The following is a 17,500-nucleotide window of genomic DNA, read 5'->3' as shown; positions in this document are numbered from 1 at the left end:
CCACCAATTTTAGAGAAAATATAGTTAGGGATAATATTCCAAAGTGAGGAGGGATTATTAAGGAAATTTTTAAAACAATTAATCTTAAAAGAGTTGTTTAAGGTAGTAAAATCTAAAAAAATCCAACCCCCCTTTTTTAGTGGATTCATCAGGACTGATTTTCTAATAAAGTGGGTTTTATTTTTCCAAACAAAATTATTTAACATGCTATCAACCTTTTTTAATGTTCTATTATTCACCTCCAAGGAAAGAGCTGCATACGTTAGTCTCGACAATCCTTCGGCTTTAGAGAGTAAGAGTAAGAGTAAGTCTCTCTGCAACCAAGAATTTAGTTTCTTTTGTGTTTTCATTATTAGAGGATTGAAATTGAGTTTACATTTTATTTTCTGGTCTTTATTAATTACAATTCCTAAGTATGTAACTTGATCTCCCACAGGAATATCATTCAAAAACAAAGTGGTGTCATCAGCCAGCCGGCTAATAATAATTTGTCTATCGTCAGTTGTAATACCTTGTAAATTACTACTGGAAATATGCAGAGCTAAAAATTGAGAGGCAAGCAAAAATAATTATAAGTAAAATAATAAATAATATAATAAGCAAAATAATAAATATGGAGATATAGGACAGCCTTGTCTTACGCCACGTGACAAATTAAATCTAGGTGAGGTTCAGAATTTCAATTTAATAGCTATTATTATTTCTATACAAAGTCCTGATGGCTTTACAAAAAAAATTCCAAACCCAAATGTGTTAAGAGCTTTAAATACATCAATTATAGAAACCTTAACACTACAAACTTTTATTTTGTAACGTCCTGAGGACCCTTTAGGTCTCCACTGTGGTCGCCTGATTTGAACGCCCAGGTGAATAAATTCATGCTAATTTAGCAAGTTTGTTATTTTACAACTGAATCGATTTAAAACTGCGTGTGATTTAAACGATTTATATGAAATCGCCTCATTATTTCTATCCAGTTATTTAAGGTGAGGTGCTAATTTTATAGGTAGCTCAGTGTTTTAATACAAACATTAAAATAGATCAATATCATCAAGTCTAATGTTTAATCTGTTATGTTTGTACTGTTGTGACTAACTAATGTTTATATGGAGGTGATATAAGTGTGTTTGTGTCACTGGACATAATATATTGTAGAATCGACCTTTAAACCTTTTAAACCTGTCTTTCTGCTTATTACTAAAGAGTCAACTTTAGAATCGGTTCATTTAGGTGAATCGTTTTTTGTTGTATGTCGATATTCCAACAGTGAAAATGTAAATTATTATCCTTACTAAAGCACAGACATAAAAACGTAGTGTCTTTAATGTGCTTACTGTTCTGTATTTTGCAGTTATTTCATAAAAAACGCAGTCCAAAGTGGTATTAATTAGTGATTTGGTTGAGCACGATTTCCTGAAACAAGGTCAGCTGTAATTAGGCAAGATTTAAACAATCAGTGATCAAAACCTCGCACAACTGATCTTAAAGTCATCCTGACACTGAAAAGTAATGTGACGATGGAGTCGACTCTTTATCGTGGACGAGTCAAATATTCTGACCTCAGGGCTCTCAAGTTTTGAACACAGGCAAGAGTGTTATATTTTAGATAAGAAAAAAGAACATTTATGACATAAAACATTCCAAAACTTAATATTTGAATTAAACAAAACATATAAAATTATACAATGTAGTGCTGTTGGTTAGTAGCCTTATTTTTCTGAGATTTAATTTATGATAAATTCATTATTTTATAAAATGTTATAAAACCGGGGCCCCCTGGCACCATCTCAGGGCCCCCAGTTTGAGAACCACTGCCCCTAGACTACTTGTTCTGAGTAGGTGTTGTCAGTGAACCGGGGCCTCCTGGCACCATCTCAGGGCCCCCAGTTTGAGAACCACTGCCCCTAGACTACTTGTTCTGAGTAGGTGTTGTCAGTGAACCGGGGCCTCCTGGCACCATCTCGGGGCCCCCAGTTTGAGAACCACTGCCCCTAGACTACTTGTTCTGAGTAGGTGTTGTCAGTGAACCGGGGCCTCCTGGCACCATCTCAGGGCCCCCAGTTTGAGAACCACTGGCCCTAGACTACTTGTTCTGAGCAGGTGTTGTCAGTGAACCGGGGCCCTCTGGCACCATCTCAGGGCCCCCAGTTTGAGAACCACTGGCCCTAGACTACTTGTTCTGAGTAGGTGTTGTCAGTGAACCGGGGCCCTCTGGCACCATCTCAGGGCCCCCAGTTTGAGAACCACTGGCCCTAGAAAACTTGTTCTGAGCAGGTGTTGTCAGTGAACCGGGGCCCCCTGATGCTGATTATCTGGGAAACGTCTCTAACAGCAGTCACAATGTCATTGTTTGTGTCAAACACGTTGTGAATTAGTTGTAACATTACAACAGGAGATCATGACTTACTCTGTGCTCAAAGTGATGCTCGCAGCTCCAGTGCTTTTCTCTGTGGGTGAACGAGGATGATGATGATGATAAACAATTCCAGGATCTGTTTTTTTTCCATTGGTTGTTGCGTTAAATCTTACCCAGATACAATAGTGCTATTTTCTGATTGGCTATTGTGTAACCTCTTTTTCTGATTGGCTGATAAGTGTCAGGCTCAACTAAGAGCTCCAGGGGAGACTCGCTTGGTTCCTGCCTGGTTCCATAGAGACAGCGGTGCGGACTGAGACATTTTGGGTGCTGCGGCTTATTAAATATATGATAAATAGTCAAAAGGTTTTTCTGTGTGAGAAATACAATGTGTGGTGGGAGAGCGTGACAAAAGACCGACATGAGGGACTGTCACTCTCAATGCGTGATACTTGAGAGCCCTGTGACCAATTCCCACCATTTCCGGTTCATGTGTCAGGTCTATCCAGGTGCATGCTGGGATTGCTGGGTCTGTTTGGCGCTGGTCTCCTTGTGACGTCACGGGGTGCCACTGTCCTCGCATGCAGATCAGCATTCACACATGTGTGTGAACACGCTTACACACCACGGTTCACCAGGCAGGTCTCCAACATGGCCCAGTCACTCAGGTACTTAGGGTAAGTATGACATGTCCTCATGTTGTTTGTAGGAAAAGCTTTACCCACAAAATGCATTTTGACCTGTGTGTGTTTGTGTAGTCAAGAGGAAGCTCAGCGCATCGATGAGGAACTGTTCTCTGAGTACAGCTTCAGTGTCGATCAGCTGATGGAGCTCGCTGGACTCAGCTGTGCTACAGCTGTTACTAAGGTAAAGACCATTTAAATACATGACTGAAACACACAATTATTATTGTTACAGTAAACACATACATGTGTCGTGTGTATGTGTGTGTCTCAGGCATATCCAATGCAGTCTCTGCTCAGACTCCCTCCCCGTGTGTTAGTGGTTTGTGGTCCAGGTAATAACGGAGGTGACGGTCTGGTCTGCGCTCGGCATCTCAAACTGTTTGTGAGCATCACTTTTCACTTCTACACTTTTCATGGTGTGGTTGGTTGTTCTTCATTAAATTAGGATGTGATGAGATGCTTACACATGGAACTCATCATGGTGTGTGTGTGTGTGTTTACAGGGATATGAACCAGCAGTTCTTTACCCGAAACGACCAAACAAACAGCTTTTCAAGAATTTAACCACTCAGTGTGAGAAGATGGAGATTCCCTTTCTGTCTGAAATGCCAGAGGTAAAAAAAAAAAAGTACTTGGTTCTAAGGCCACACCCACTTAATTGGACCGGACAGACAGAGGCCACACCCACTTAATTGGACCGGACAGACAGAGGCCACACCCATTTAATTGGACCGGACAGACAGAGGCCACACCCATTTAATTGGACCGGACACACAGAGGCCACACCCACTTAATTGGACCAGACACACAGAGGCCACACCCACTTAATTGGACCGGCCACACAGAGGCCACACCCACTTCATTGGAACGGACACACAGAAGCCACACCCACTTCATTGGAACGGACACACCGAGGCCACACCCCTTCACTGATATTAATGCTACGTTCATGTGCTATATAAATAATCCTACTTCTGTGGTGAAATTCAAATTCAATTTATTTGTAAAGCACTTTTAACAAATCCCCGTGTCCACAGACACACAGATTCTGAACTTTTTGATGTCGTGTTGAAAGTTTTTGACTCCATCTGACTGTCTAGTTTTATAGCAGGAAACCTATTAGAATTGCAATAGCATGTGATGGCATCATGACTCACACACACACTCGCACACACACTCACACACACAAACTCAGACACACACTCACAGACACACACACACAGGTGTAACTCTTTTCTGTTGCTCCTCCAGGCTGATGAGGTGGATGAGGTGTATAATGTGGTGATCGACGCCATCTTTGGTTTCAGTTTTAAAGGAGCGGTGCGCGAGCCGTTCGCTGACATTTTATCCACTCTGAAGAAGATCAGCGCTCCGATCGCTAGCGTGGACATCCCCTCAGGTGAGGAGTTTAAACCTTTCTGTCTCCCAGGTTTGTTTATGTTGTGCTCCAGACTGTGTTCACTGCACACATTCACTTTTATTTATAACAGCAATGAAACAATCTACTTTGTGTTTGATGTGTTTTATAAATGATCCTGTCTGCATTTTAAACACATTTTATTAAACCTCACACACACACTGATAATTTGTACTCTCAGGTTGGGATGTAGAGACCGGAGACTCTGATGGGATTCAGCCTGACCTGCTCATCTCTCTCACCGCTCCCAAGAAAGCAGCGTCTCACTTTCAGGGCCGTTATCACTTCCTGGGCGGGAGATTTGTTCCTCCAGCCCTGGACAGGAAGTACGCTCTGAACCTGCCACAGTATCAGGGGACGGAGTGTGTGCTCAGACTCAACTGACCAGCAACACTGACAGACACACTTACAGAGACAGACACACACACACTTACAGAGACAGACCCACACACTCTTACAGACAGACACACACACACACACTTAGACAGACACACACACACACTTACAGACAGACACACACACACACTTAGACAGACACACACACACACTTACAGACAGACACATACACACACACACACACTTACAGACAGACACACACGCACACACTTACAGACAGACACGAAAAACACTTACAGACAGACACACGAAAAACACTTACAGACAGAAACACACACTTACAGACAGACACACACGCACTTACAGACAGAAACAAACACACACACTTACAGACAGACTGACCGCAGGGTTAAGCACTGAACACTCAGACAACTTCCTTTACATGGCAGTGAGATGTTTCTCTCTGTGTTAAAGTGTTTAAACCTTTTGTTAATCTTTGAATCTCATTAAAAGTTGTGGCCTGAAATAAACACTCACTTTGATCTGGAATCTATGTATAAATTGTATAAAGAAACACAAACCCATGCACACACACACACACACACACACACACACACACACACACACACACAATGATTTTGTAGCTTGTCTTTTTACCAAATAAATCTTTTTAGTTTGTTGCTGCTGAGATGAAAACTGATTATTTCCCTAAAGCCTCTGACTGAAATCCCTGAGCTACAGTCCACACGTGAATGTTTACACGTGAAGGTTTACATGTGAGGAGCCCTCACCCCTGGGCTGTGTTCTCATATGTATTTAATAAGTCCACTTGATGGAATCTCCTTCAGACATCAGACGAAGATGAGTGTAAATGTTAGTGTTATATTGTGTTTATTGAATCTCTACACAGAATCGTAACTGACTGAAAAAATATAGAGTTCATATTAAAATAATGGGAATTTACATTTAATAAACTTTGTCACTGTGAGCTTTGCTTTTAAAAGTGTGGGATTTTCTAAATGTAACATTAAAAATATCACAAAATCAACTCAAACGGCATGTAAACATTCTCTCCGGGTCGAATTCTGTGCATCACATCGGCTGTAAAATAAATAATTTCATTGTAACTCATGGATCCAGAGTGTAAATGTGACTGAACATCAGCCGTGACATTCACACCATCATCACAAAACACAAAACACACAACAGATCATCACCACGTGACCCCATGCTGTGTTCCAATACCATGTAGAACACACACTTGTCCCCTACAACCTCCACATCATCACATGTGTGTGTCCATGTGGTGTGTGTTGGAGTGTAAATTTCAGCAGAAACGCTCACAGACTTTCTTCACGCCAGTGTACTAATGTGACGTGAATGTGTTCAATATAAATAGAGTTAAAGTGACGCTGCAGAATGAGAATGAATGAGGTTTAAGTTCAGAATAAAGATGGTGGCTGACAGTAAACTTGCCCGAGGGCAGTGAATCTAGAGGAAGTGGACGAGTGTGTGTTGGAGCTCAGTGTTGGAACACAGCTGACAGATCAGCTTGACTAAATGCAGTGTGAAGTTGATGTCTGTAGGCATCTCTGTGAGGATGATGCTGGTATCTTCACTGTTTCCTGCAGCAGCTCCTGCTCTCTTCTGCAGCTTCGATGATGGGTCCAGTGGTGCCGAGAGTCACAGCGCTGATGGAGCCACGAGTCACCTGTTTACTCGCCACCTTCCTGTGGATTTCTGAGACACAAAGAAAGAGAAAAATATTTTCCCTTCACATGTACACATAAACCCTCTGTAGTTTATGTGTGGCAGGAGTGTGTGTGTGTGCGTGTGCGTGCGTGCGTGCGTATATATGTGTGTGTGTGTGTGCGTGTGTGTGAGTGAGTTTGTGTGTGTGTGAGTGAGTTTGTGTGTTTGTGTGTGTGTGTGTGGGTGTGTGTGTGAGTGAGTTTGTGTGTTTGTGTGTGTGTGTGTGTGTGTGAGTTTGTGTTTGTGTGTGAGTGAGTTTGTGTGTGTGAGTGCATGTGTGTGTGTGTGAGTGAGTTTGTGTGTGTGTGTGTGTGTGTGTGTGTGTTAGTTATTAATGCCTTGTTGTGTTTCGGTCCTTTCTCGTGCTTCATTACAGCTCTAAACATCAGCATGTTGAGTAAACCCACCTGTGAGAACCTGGAGGAAGGCACTCTCCACATTGGTGGATTGGAGAGCTGAAGTTTCGATGAAGAGCAGACCTTTACTCTCTGTAGGAGCAGAAAGAGTTAGTGTATGTGTTCATTACAGAAGTGATCTCCAGAAGAACTACAGATAAATCTCTGTATCAGCAGAACCTCAGTGCTTATGGTTCTGAATCCCAGATCAACACTATTAACACCTCAACTGTAAAACAGTACACACTTAACACTGGGTTCCTCAAATGTTCTCCACTACAATCCTCTTTAAAAATGGAAAACATCTCAGTGGCACAAAAATATTTGTTTCAAAGCTCTGTTTCTCTGCTTACTCCTAGCTGCTCTGGATAAGTAGTAAACATACGCTACATGACCAAAAGTATGTGCACCCTGACCATCAGACCCATATGTGTGTGTAGAACGTCCAGATTTATTCTCCTCTATTTGCTGTTCTAATGATCTCAGCTCCTCTGGATTGTATCTGTGGGGATTAGTGATCATTCAGCTACAAGAGCATTAGTGAGATTAGACACTGATGTTGGTGAGAAGGTCTGGGGTTCAGTCAGTGTTCAGTGGTGTTGAGTCAGAGTCAGGGCTCAGTGCAGGACACTGGAGATCTTCACTCCAACCTTCACCTCCACACCATGTCTTCATGGAGCTGCTTTGTACACAGGGACATTGTCCTGATGGAGCAGGGTTTGGAGCTCACCTGAAGAAAAACTGTAAAGTTACACAGAGACGTTCTGCACAACTGTGTGACGCAGAGATTGGGAAAGAAACATGTGAGTCTGATGGACAGGGGGCACATACTTTTGGCTATACACTAAAATCGTACTGTCAGCAGAACTCTGAAAGAGAATGACTTTGTGTTACATTTGTGAACATTCCTACAATGTTGTCGCCACATTTCCCTAATGGTTGTATCAGACACAGAGTTGTGTGATTTTAGGATGCTGCAGGAAAGGTCCAGCTGATCTTCTTCAGGATTATGGAATGTATCATGAATGTTCTCCTAATGTTCTCCTAATGTTCTGCTGATTTTAATTTCTCTTTACCTGCAAAAGCTTTGGCCTCCTCTGTGGGAACGGTGCGCTGGGTTGCCAGATCACTCTTATTCCCCACCAGCATGATGACAATATGAGGGTCTGCGTGGTCGTACAGCTCCTTCAGCCAGCGCTCCACGTTCTCGTACGTCAGGTGTTTGCTGATGTCGTACACCAGCAGAGCTCCGACTGCACCTCTGTAATACCTGAACAAAACATTTCACACCCCTCAGCCTCCGCTCAGGCCACGCCCACACCACGCCAACACCATGACCACATTCTTCTGCTTTTGTTCTAATTGGGAACACACCTCAGGTAACCAACCTTAATGACCTGTTTACCTGAGACAGGTGTGTAGAGACATGTCTGTGACACTGAAGTCAATATTACAAAGAATTTATTAACAAAAAATTATTTCATTATTGAGTAAAATTTCTGTAAATGTCTAAAAATCACTGAATAAAGTCTGAGTTTGATTTCAGGTCTCAAACCTGCGCAGGCGAAACACACACTGATTCTACCTCATTTTTACATGAACATTGTCTTATGTTGGGAAATGTATCCACATAGTTGCTGATTTATAATATTGGCACCCCACATGAGTGATGGGAGCTGTAGTCTGTCCTGGTAAGAACTTCCTGTCTTATGTCACTTCCTGTCATTAATATTTATCTCTAACAGTCCCCTCGTCCACACAGAACGTTTTCATTTCCTCTCCATTCTCAGCTTTGTGCAGCTTTCAATCTCAAGGTTTCACCTCCAGAAAATGAAACACACAGATTTGATCTAAACTGTGAACTGTTGGAAACAAGAGAGAGGTTTTGCTGAGTCTTTGTGTCCCTGTATGTTTCATCTGATTCTCCTCTGCTCTTACAGATGCCATCCGCTCTACAATCCCCCCTTTCACGCTCAGTCTTTACAGTGATTTCTTCCTCACTCACATGATTGAGCTCTGATCTGATCCTGAACAAACACACAATGATCTCTAGCTCCTGCTAGTATTCTGTATTTCTACACTAAATACATTTCCTAACACTAGTTATTGGTTGTTCTTTATATTTTTGGGGAGGTTTTTGTGGAAATGGATTTAATTACCATTTATTTCGATGTGCAGTGCAACTGTAACATTACACAACCCTGAGTGTGTTCCTGTGGACCTTCAGGATCTTATCTCCATCTGATCACCACTGTCCTGATCACGAGTTCACTTCCTGCTCATTTTCTAGTGGCTGCAGATTAGTTAAACTTTTCCTACAGATCAGATGAATACTTTTGTCCATTTAAACATAACTTCTGATTCTGATTGAATGATTGCATTAATGATTGGGTTTCACACTCACGCTGAGGTGATGGCTCTGTAGCGCTCCAGACCGGCTGTGTCCCAAATCTGAGCTTTAATGGTCACTCCGTCCAGCTGCACACTGCGAGTGCTGAACTCCACCCCGATGGTGGTGCGACTGTCGTGGTTAAATTCGCTCTTGGTGAATCGGGACAGCAGGTTGCTCTTCCCAACTCCAGATTCCCCAATTAACACCACTGAGAGAGAGAGAGAGAGAGAGAGAGAGAGAGAGAGAGAGAGAGAGAGAGAGAGAGATTTAGTGTTAGTGCACTTGTCTCTAGCCAACACCTGAAAGCTTCACACACCTCTCAACTCTTACCTTTAAACACAAAGTTGTATCCCAAATCGGTGGCCATGTTCATGTCAGGGTTTGAAGTACAGCTCAGGACCAAGGAAATGAGGAAAGTCCACAACGATCAGCTCATGTAGCTTTCATGAGGATGAGTTATGACCCCATGCTGTCGGGATTGTGCTTTACTTCCTGTCCTGATGAGGCTCTGCGTCAATAGAGTGGTGTGTCAGGAGGAACAGGTCTAACCACCAAAACACACACACACACACTTACACACTCAAACACACAGACACACACACTCACTTACTCACACAACAACACTCTCACCCTCTCACACACACTCTCACCCTCTCTCTCTCTCACACACACACACACACACAATAACAGGGTGTGTTCAGATCCTACTCTCTGACTCTCAGCTGTGTGACATTTAAAAGCTGAATGTGTGTGAGTCTTTAAGCTCATGAATGAACACGCCATCTAAATGATTTCACTCAAAGAGGTTTTGTTATCAAATATGAGCGTGTGTGTGTGTGTGTGTGTGTGTGTGTGTCTGTTTGTATGATTAACAATACCTTGTAAATACAAAGACGCTTATTACACATTTCCATCTCGTACGCAGGTTTTAAACGCAGCTGAAAGTGTTTGATGATAGACAAACTAACAATAAAATATAACAATAAAATCCCAGTGAATGCATTTCAGTTTCAGGCTGTAATACTGTAAAATATAGAAGGTTTGGAGGGGCAAATAATTATGTTAATAAGTGTTTGGTTGTGTAAAGTCTGTAATAAGTCTGTAATAAGTCTGTAATATGTCTGTAATAAGTCACTAAACCCAAGAAAACTTCTTGTTCTGCTCCTTGGCTTTCAGATGTGCTGCGCAACAATCGAAGAGAGCTAAGATCATCAGAGAGAAAGTGGAAGAAATCACAACTTGATGCAGATCTTTATTCTTACCAAACACTCCTGGACAAGTTCTCCTCAGATGTGACTTCTGCCAAAACTTCCTTTTACAATGAAAAGCTTCGTCACATGACCCTCGGAAGCTCCACAACATCATCTCTTCTCTACTCAACCTCCTGGGACCACCTGCTTCATCCTCCCTGACTGCAGAAGACTTTGCTTCTTTCTACCATTATAAGGTTGAGGAAATCTGTAGGACCTTCACTTCTGGACCCGGCTTACATCTCACATGGATTCCCCTACTCCTTCGCTGTCGCATTTCACAACTGTAGCAGCAGTCCCTTCCACTATGCTCCTGACCATCTTACATGACCTTCTGCCCTTCATTACCACTATCATCAGAAGATCCATAGCATCTGGCCAGGTATCAACTACTTCCAAGAGAGCAAGGGTTATTCCCATCCTAAAGAACCTGCTCTGGGTCCATCAGACATCAGTATCTACAGACCAATATCACTTCTCTCGCTTCTTTTAAAAATTCTATCTCTCACAGAACAACCTCCAAGACCCCAACCAGTCTGGCTTTAAAGCAGCTCATTCCACAGAGACAGCCCTTTTGGATGTCTCTGAGAAACTACATGCTGCTAGATCAGTCAAACTGTCATCCGTCCTTATCCTCCTTGACCTTTCAGCAACGTTTGATACGGTCAACCACAAGACTCTCTTATCCACCCTCAGGAGTCTTGGGATTTGCGGATAAGCTTGGGAATGGTTCGCTTCCTACCTGGAAGGACGCTCATATCAGGTAACATGGAGGGGAGTGACATCTGCTCCATGCAGTCTCTCCATTGGTGTCCCACAGGGCTCAGTACTTGGTCCTTTTCTTTTCTCCCTGTATACTCACTCTCTTGGTGAAGTTATTTCCTCACATGGGTTCTCTTACCACTGCTATGCTGATGATACACAACTTATCTTCTCTTTCCCACCCTTTCATCCCCAGGTCATGATCTGCTCTCCCCTTCAGCCACAGCTCACAACCTTGGGGTAACCATGGACACTCAACTGTTCTTTTCCTCTCATGTTCCTAATGTGACTCGCTCATGTCGGTTTCTTCTCTACAACATTAGAAGGATTCGGCCATTTTTGTCCACACAGGATGCTCAGGTACTTGTTCAGTCTCTTGTCATTTCTAGACTGGATTACTGTAACACACTGCTGGCAGGTCTACCTATGAACGCAATCCGTCCTCTGCAAATGATCCAAAATGCAGCTGCCCGGCTTGTTTTCAACCTGCCTAAGTTCTCCACACCACCACACTGCTGCGATCCCTCCACTGGCTTCCTGTAGCTGAACACATCAGATTCAAAACACTGATGCTGGCCTACAAAGCCAAAAATGGACCAGTTCCCTCTTACCTCAAAGCCCTCATCACTCCTCACACTGCACCTCACACCCTCAGATCTACAGCACTGCTCCACTGGTCCCACCATCTCTCAGGGTAAGAGGTAAGTTTACTACAAGACTCTTCTCTGTTCTGGCACCAAGGTGGTGGAATGAACTTCCCCTAGAGGTCCGGACAGCTGAGTCACTGGATATTTTCAAGTGGCGTTTGAAGACCTACTTATTCAGGAAACACTTCAACTAGAACTTCTTTCCCTGTTTCTTGCATATATGTTTAAAAAACTAAAAATAAAACTTGACCAATGTTTTAGACTCATGGTATCATCTGGACAAGAGTCTGTCACATGATGTAAATGTAATTATCTTATATTTTTGATTGTCTGTTCATTATCGGATTCTGATTCTGATCAGAATGATTTTTTTTATGTGTTGTTTTTGTTGAGACTGTAGTTTTCAGATAAACGCATATAAAAATAAACACATGGGTTGTTGTTGAGTTATTGGTCACTAAACTGTTTTTGTTTGTTGTTCTGTTCTGTCCAGTTAGAGCTTCACAGCAGAACGTGACACTGACTAACACACACGTGTCACTAGGTGGCGGCGCTGAGCTGAAATCGACACGCGCTTGAAGAAGAAGAAGAAGACGCAGCGCACGGAGCGGTTTTGTCATGGCGGCGGGACCGATTTCTGAGAGAAACCAAGGTAATAAAAGTCTTTTATAAACACGTTGTTTTCTAAAGTGGGCGTCTGTCAGACACATTTATTACACTAAAGTCACCCACTATATATGTTACATCTGTGTAGCAAACATCAGCTAGTTAGTTTAGTTTAGTTTAGCATTGTTTAACTTGGCTTAGCTTAGATTAATTTAGCTTAGCATTGTTTAGCTTAGCATTGTTTAGTTTAGCTCCCTGAGGAGATTCATTGATATTACATTAGTTATTAATTTCTCTTTTCTGGTTTATTTTCTTTAAAATAAAGACGCGACGGTGTTCATTTTGTTTTCTACTCCAATTTACGCGTTAATACACATTTGTGGACGAGTTTATTTAGCGTTTTATTCACTTATGTAGAAATTCCTGAGACTTTAAAACTTTACAAAGTAAAAACACGTCTGTACTTCAGGCTTTTAGTCTGTGTCAGGTTCTTTTATGACATGTTATAACGCTGTAATGAACTCTGAGCATTCTGAAGTGTTTGTGCTCCTGAACATGGAGACTGTTTTGTCCTTTACACGGTAATGTCCATCCTGTCTGTGTGTTAGTTCCCCGGTGTGTGTGAGCTGGTGTGTGTGAGCTGTGTGTTAGTTCCCCGGTGTGTGTGAGCTGGTGTGTGTGAGCTGTGTGTTAGTTCCCCGGTGTGTGTGAGCTGTGTGTTAGTTCCCCGGTGTGTGTGAGCTGGTGTGTTAGTTCCCCGGTGTGTGTGAGCTGTGTGTTAGTTCCCCGGTGTGTGTGAGCTGGTGTGTTAGTTCCCCGGTGTGTGTGAGCTGTGTGTTAGTTCCCCGGTGTGTGTGAGCTGTGTGTTAGTTCCCCGGTGTGTGTGAGCTGTGTGTTAGTTCCCCGGTGTGTGTGAGCTGGTGTGTTAGTTCCCCGGTGTGTGTGAGCTGTGTGTTAGTTCCCCGGTGTGTGTGAGCTGTGTGTTCAGCAGGTTTCCCTCCATCACTGTGTGCAGTCTTCAATAACACTCCTCCATGTTATACAGCAATGTTAGTGCAGCAGCGCAAACACATCAACAATGACACAAGCGGTTCTTAAGTGTAGACCAACAACGTTTTGGTGCTACTTAAGAACCACTTTTCCTGGTTCAGAGCTTTGGCTGTCGAAAAAGAAAGAACTGGTTCTAACTTGGTCTCCGAACCAGCACTCAAACTGCCTTGGTGGAAAAGGGGCATTACTGAGGGTATTAACCCTAACCCTGACTGCCTTGGTGGAAAAGGGGCATCTGAGGCCCTCATTCTATACCTGTGTCTAATGTATCATGTGTGTGTTATTAACACTGGCTTTGTGTGTGTGTGCAGATGCGACAGTGTACGTGGGTGGTCTGGATGAGAAAGTGTCTGAGCCGTTACTATGGGAACTCTTCCTTCAGGCTGGACCGGTGGTGAACACACACATGCCCAAAGACAGAGTGACCGGACAACATCAGGGTGAGTTCAACACCACACACACACACACACACACATGAGTTCGTCAGGTTTTGAACTGGCTATCAGTAAAATTATACATTGCTGTATCTGCATGTCTCTCTCCTCTGTTTCTGTTTCTCTTTCTCTGTTTTGAGTAATTATGAGACTATTAAAGTGTTGATTGTTTTATCATTGACATTGTGTGCATGCAACAGGTTACGGGTTTGTGGAGTTCCTCAGTGAAGAAGATGCTGATTACGCTATAAAGATCATGAACATGATAAAACTCTATGGTAAACCCATCCGTGTAAACAAAGCCTCAGCGCACAACAAGAACCTGGACGTTGGAGCAAACATCTTCATCGGGAACCTGGACCCTGAGATCGACGAGAAGCTTCTATATGACACGTTCAGTGCATTCGGTGTCATCCTGCAGACCCCCAAGATCATGAGAGACCCTGACACAGGGAACTCCAAGGGTTACGCCTTCATCAATTTCGCCAGCTTCGATGCGTCTGACGCGGCCATCGAGGCGATGAACGGTCAGTACCTGTGTAACCGCCCCATCACCGTGTCCTACGCCTTCAAGAAGGACTCTAAAGGGGAGCGGCATGGATCTGCTGCAGAGAGGCTCCTTGCAGCACAGAACCCGCTCTCACAGGCCGACCGTCCACATCAGCTGTTTGCTGATGCTCCACCCCCACCGTCTGTCCCCACCCCCGTTATGACTGCACTTGGAGCGGCCATGCCCATCACCGGTCAGTGAGCGCGCTCGGTCCTGTCGCTCTAATCACTTTCTCGCTACGTGTGTAAGTAACGTATAAAGATCTAACCTGAACCTTTCTTTCCCAGGCATGCCTCCTCCTGGTGCTTTCCCCCCAGTACCCCCACCAGGGTCTCTACCTCCAGGAATGCCCCCCGGGATGCAGATGCCCCCTGCCCCGGGCACTCCTGCTTCTCAAGGAGGTTCTGCAGTGCCCCCTCCTGGACCTCCACCATTCCCTCCAGCAGGAATGCACCCACCAGGTGAGAAGCAGCACCTTCACCTGAGCTCAGAACTTCAACATTCTCAATGTTGTAGAATTGCTGGTAGTCAGAGAGTCTGGATTCTGTGTGTTCTGCTGTCCTTTATCATCCCTAACCAGTTCTGCTTAATGACCCCCAGCAAATCTGCTCAAGGTTCCACATGGCTGAGTACTTATCATAGAGCTAGGAGTTCTTTGGGTTATCTAGAATTTGTGTTCTCGGTTTTCACTGTTCTCAGACCTGAAGACAAGTCTTCCTTCCAAACTTGCAGGTGCTCAGCATTCCTAGTTCTGTAATCACATAAAGGTACCAAATGAGTCCTAGAACCCCAGGTCAGGTCAGTGCTCCACAACCATGAAAGGTGTCTAGTGCTGAAGAGAAGTAGAGTAGAACTCACAAACTTTAAATGTGCAGGTGCTCAGTTCTAGAGCTCTAAAATGTTTTGTCCAGTAAATCGAACGTCTGGAATCTACAAGGGGAGTCCATGTTTCTAGGAGTTTAGGTTTCATGTTTAGGTTTCATTCCTTACGGTATCATGTACCAATCGTGCAGCTGCTCCGGTTCTCACACACTCAGTTCTGCAGTCTGAATGTTTTCCTCTGAAGATTCCAGTTTCTTCAGCATGACTGTTGTTGTTTTATACAGGAATGCCGCCTATGCCGATGCCTCCTTCTGGACCTCCTGGGATGGTTCCACCTCCTCCAGGATCAAGCCAACAAAGAGCCCCACCTCCCCCTGGCATGCCCCCTCCTCCTCAGATGGGCATGCCCCCCCGGGGACCATTTGGCCCTCCCATGGGTACGTTTATAGATCAGTCTCAGGTTCTCTGTGCTGAGAATGAAAGACTGCAAATGTTTTGGTTGAAGATTTGAGATTTTAGTCAGAAGATAGATTTAAAGACAGATGTCATTAAGTTTAGGTTCTCACTGACTGTCCTTCTCCTCCTTCAGGCCCTCCGATGCCCCCTGGGATGCGAGGCCCGCCTCCCCCGATGCCACCCCCAGGTTACAGCACAGGCCCACCTCGTCCTCCTCCGTTCGGATTTCAGAGACCTCCGATGCCCCCGCGGCCCCCCGCACCACCCCGGGCGCCCATCAGAGCACCCCTACCCCCCTAACATACAGATTAATTACAGCCATGGCTTTATTTTATTTTATTCTCATTCCACTTTACTGAAGGACAGAACTGTTTGGAGAATCTTCTGTATACTGATGAGTTCCTTTTATTTTCACTGTTCTTTAATAGGATTAAATGTCAATAAACATTTTATACAGAAATACCAGGAAGTGTATTTACAGAAAATAAATCTGTAGAAGTGTTTGGAGCAGCTCATGGTGTGAGCAGCACACACACACGCCACACACCTCCATTAATAAGACCAACACACACACACACGCACAGACCTTTTCATATTCTCCTCATTCACACAGAGCCGCTGCAGCTGTAACTAAAACACAAAATGCACTAATGAACACATCTTTGTGTAAGACTTTAAAACACCTGATACAATGTGCACCTGAGGTTCATTTACCTGTTCATTTTAAGTGAATGTAGAAGTGTTTCACAGTGAAAAGGAGAACAGAATCCTGCCTGGATCAGTGCTCTCATCTCCATCAACACAAAGAACTGACAACCAGGATTTAGAAATTGCTCACAACTGTATTATAAGAGTCGCCTTTAAATTTGGCCTTTGAAAAAAAAAAAAGTTAAAGGGAAAAAAAAACATTTTCTCAGCCAGACAGTAAACATGGATCATTTTACTAAAGCAGAAGACAAGTTATTAAAAAATACGGAGGAACATAGAGTTTGTCTTCCTCTTATAAACTTGATCCAGAGCTGAAAAAGAAAGCAAGCGCGTGAACACACACACACACACGAAATCATGAGTCCATGAGACGAGGCGAGGCGTTATGAGATGTTGGATGTGGAGTCGATCTCCTCTGTGTTGAGCATCACATCTCCGTCAGCCAGCAGCACCACCTCCTCCTCGGCCTCCTCCTGCTTCTCCTCCACACACTCGTCGTCCTGTGTGATCCCTCGCTCTGTTATGGCCTCCAGCTGCATGCGGTACTCCTCCGCCTCCTGCTCCTTCTGCAGCAGCTGCTGTCGGTACAACTGAGCCGCCATGTTGGCCTCGGCCAGACGCCGCTGTAGCTGCTCCTGTAGGTGACGCCCACATCACGTTATTAACAGAATTAACAGATCATATTCATGACACTTACAGACATGTAAACATGTCATACATACAGCAGACACTCAATGCTCCAAATTCAAATCTATTTATATCGAGCTTTTATCAATTCACATCGTCTCAAAGCAGCTTTACAGAAGTATAGAAACAGAAGAGAAAAATAAAAATAAATATATAATAAGAAAAATAAACGAATACATTACAAGTATAAAATG

General features: G+C 43.6%; 5 protein-coding genes across 9 annotated transcripts in view; 3 read left to right on the top strand and 2 right to left on the bottom strand.

The window, feature by feature from the left end:
• Positions 1-17,500, top strand: part of LOC132837662 (NACHT, LRR and PYD domains-containing protein 3-like) — a 90,218-nt gene that overhangs the window by 35,416 nt on the left and 37,302 nt on the right. The gene's annotated exons all lie outside the window — the stretch shown is intronic.
• On the top strand, positions 806-5,325 carry naxe (NAD(P)HX epimerase). Of its 2 annotated transcripts, none has more exons than XM_060897117.1 (7): positions 806-866; positions 2,856-3,033; positions 3,115-3,223; positions 3,314-3,424; positions 3,546-3,656; positions 4,294-4,441; positions 4,641-5,325. In XM_060897117.1, exons 2-7 carry the CDS (start codon positions 2,870-2,872, stop codon positions 4,841-4,843), a joined length of 846 nt encoding a protein of 281 aa, XP_060753100.1. In that variant the 5' UTR covers positions 806-866; positions 2,856-2,869; the 3' UTR covers positions 4,844-5,325. The 2 variants fall into 2 exon arrangements, with proteins under 2 accessions (XP_060753100.1, XP_060753099.1); XM_060897116.1 differs by having other exon boundaries at positions 848-986.
• On the bottom strand, positions 5,670-9,908 carry rab25a (RAB25, member RAS oncogene family a). Its single transcript, XM_060897118.1, has 5 exons — positions 9,665-9,908; positions 9,347-9,542; positions 8,019-8,212; positions 6,955-7,035; positions 5,670-6,535 (listed from the first exon to the last, which is right to left on the bottom strand). The coding sequence occupies exons 1-5, from the start codon at positions 9,705-9,707 to the stop codon at positions 6,411-6,413; spliced, it is 639 nt and encodes a 212-aa protein (XP_060753101.1). The 5' UTR covers positions 9,708-9,908; the 3' UTR covers positions 5,670-6,410.
• sf3b4 (splicing factor 3b, subunit 4) lies at positions 12,498-16,371 on the top strand. Its single transcript, XM_060857491.1, has 6 exons — positions 12,498-12,645; positions 13,961-14,089; positions 14,284-14,826; positions 14,921-15,094; positions 15,740-15,892; positions 16,045-16,371. The coding sequence occupies exons 1-6, from the start codon at positions 12,612-12,614 to the stop codon at positions 16,209-16,211; spliced, it is 1,200 nt and encodes a 399-aa protein (XP_060713474.1). The 5' UTR covers positions 12,498-12,611; the 3' UTR covers positions 16,212-16,371.
• gabpb2a (GA binding protein transcription factor subunit beta 2a) overlaps positions 16,294-17,500 on the bottom strand; it is a 6,060-nt gene continuing 4,853 nt past the window's right edge. For both annotated transcript variants that reach the window (XM_060857495.1, XM_060857496.1), the window contains exon 8: positions 16,294-17,254. In XM_060857495.1, the coding sequence (XP_060713478.1) occupies positions 17,003-17,254 (252 nt within the window). In that variant the 3' untranslated portion in view covers positions 16,294-17,002. The remainder of the gene's footprint in view (positions 17,255-17,500) is intronic.

The sequence above is a fragment of the Tachysurus vachellii genome, chromosome 21 (genome assembly GCF_030014155.1).
Source record: "Tachysurus vachellii isolate PV-2020 chromosome 21, HZAU_Pvac_v1, whole genome shotgun sequence".
NCBI lineage: Eukaryota > Metazoa > Chordata > Actinopteri > Siluriformes > Bagridae > Tachysurus > Tachysurus vachellii.
This window is presented reverse-complemented; position numbering and strand designations above follow the sequence as displayed.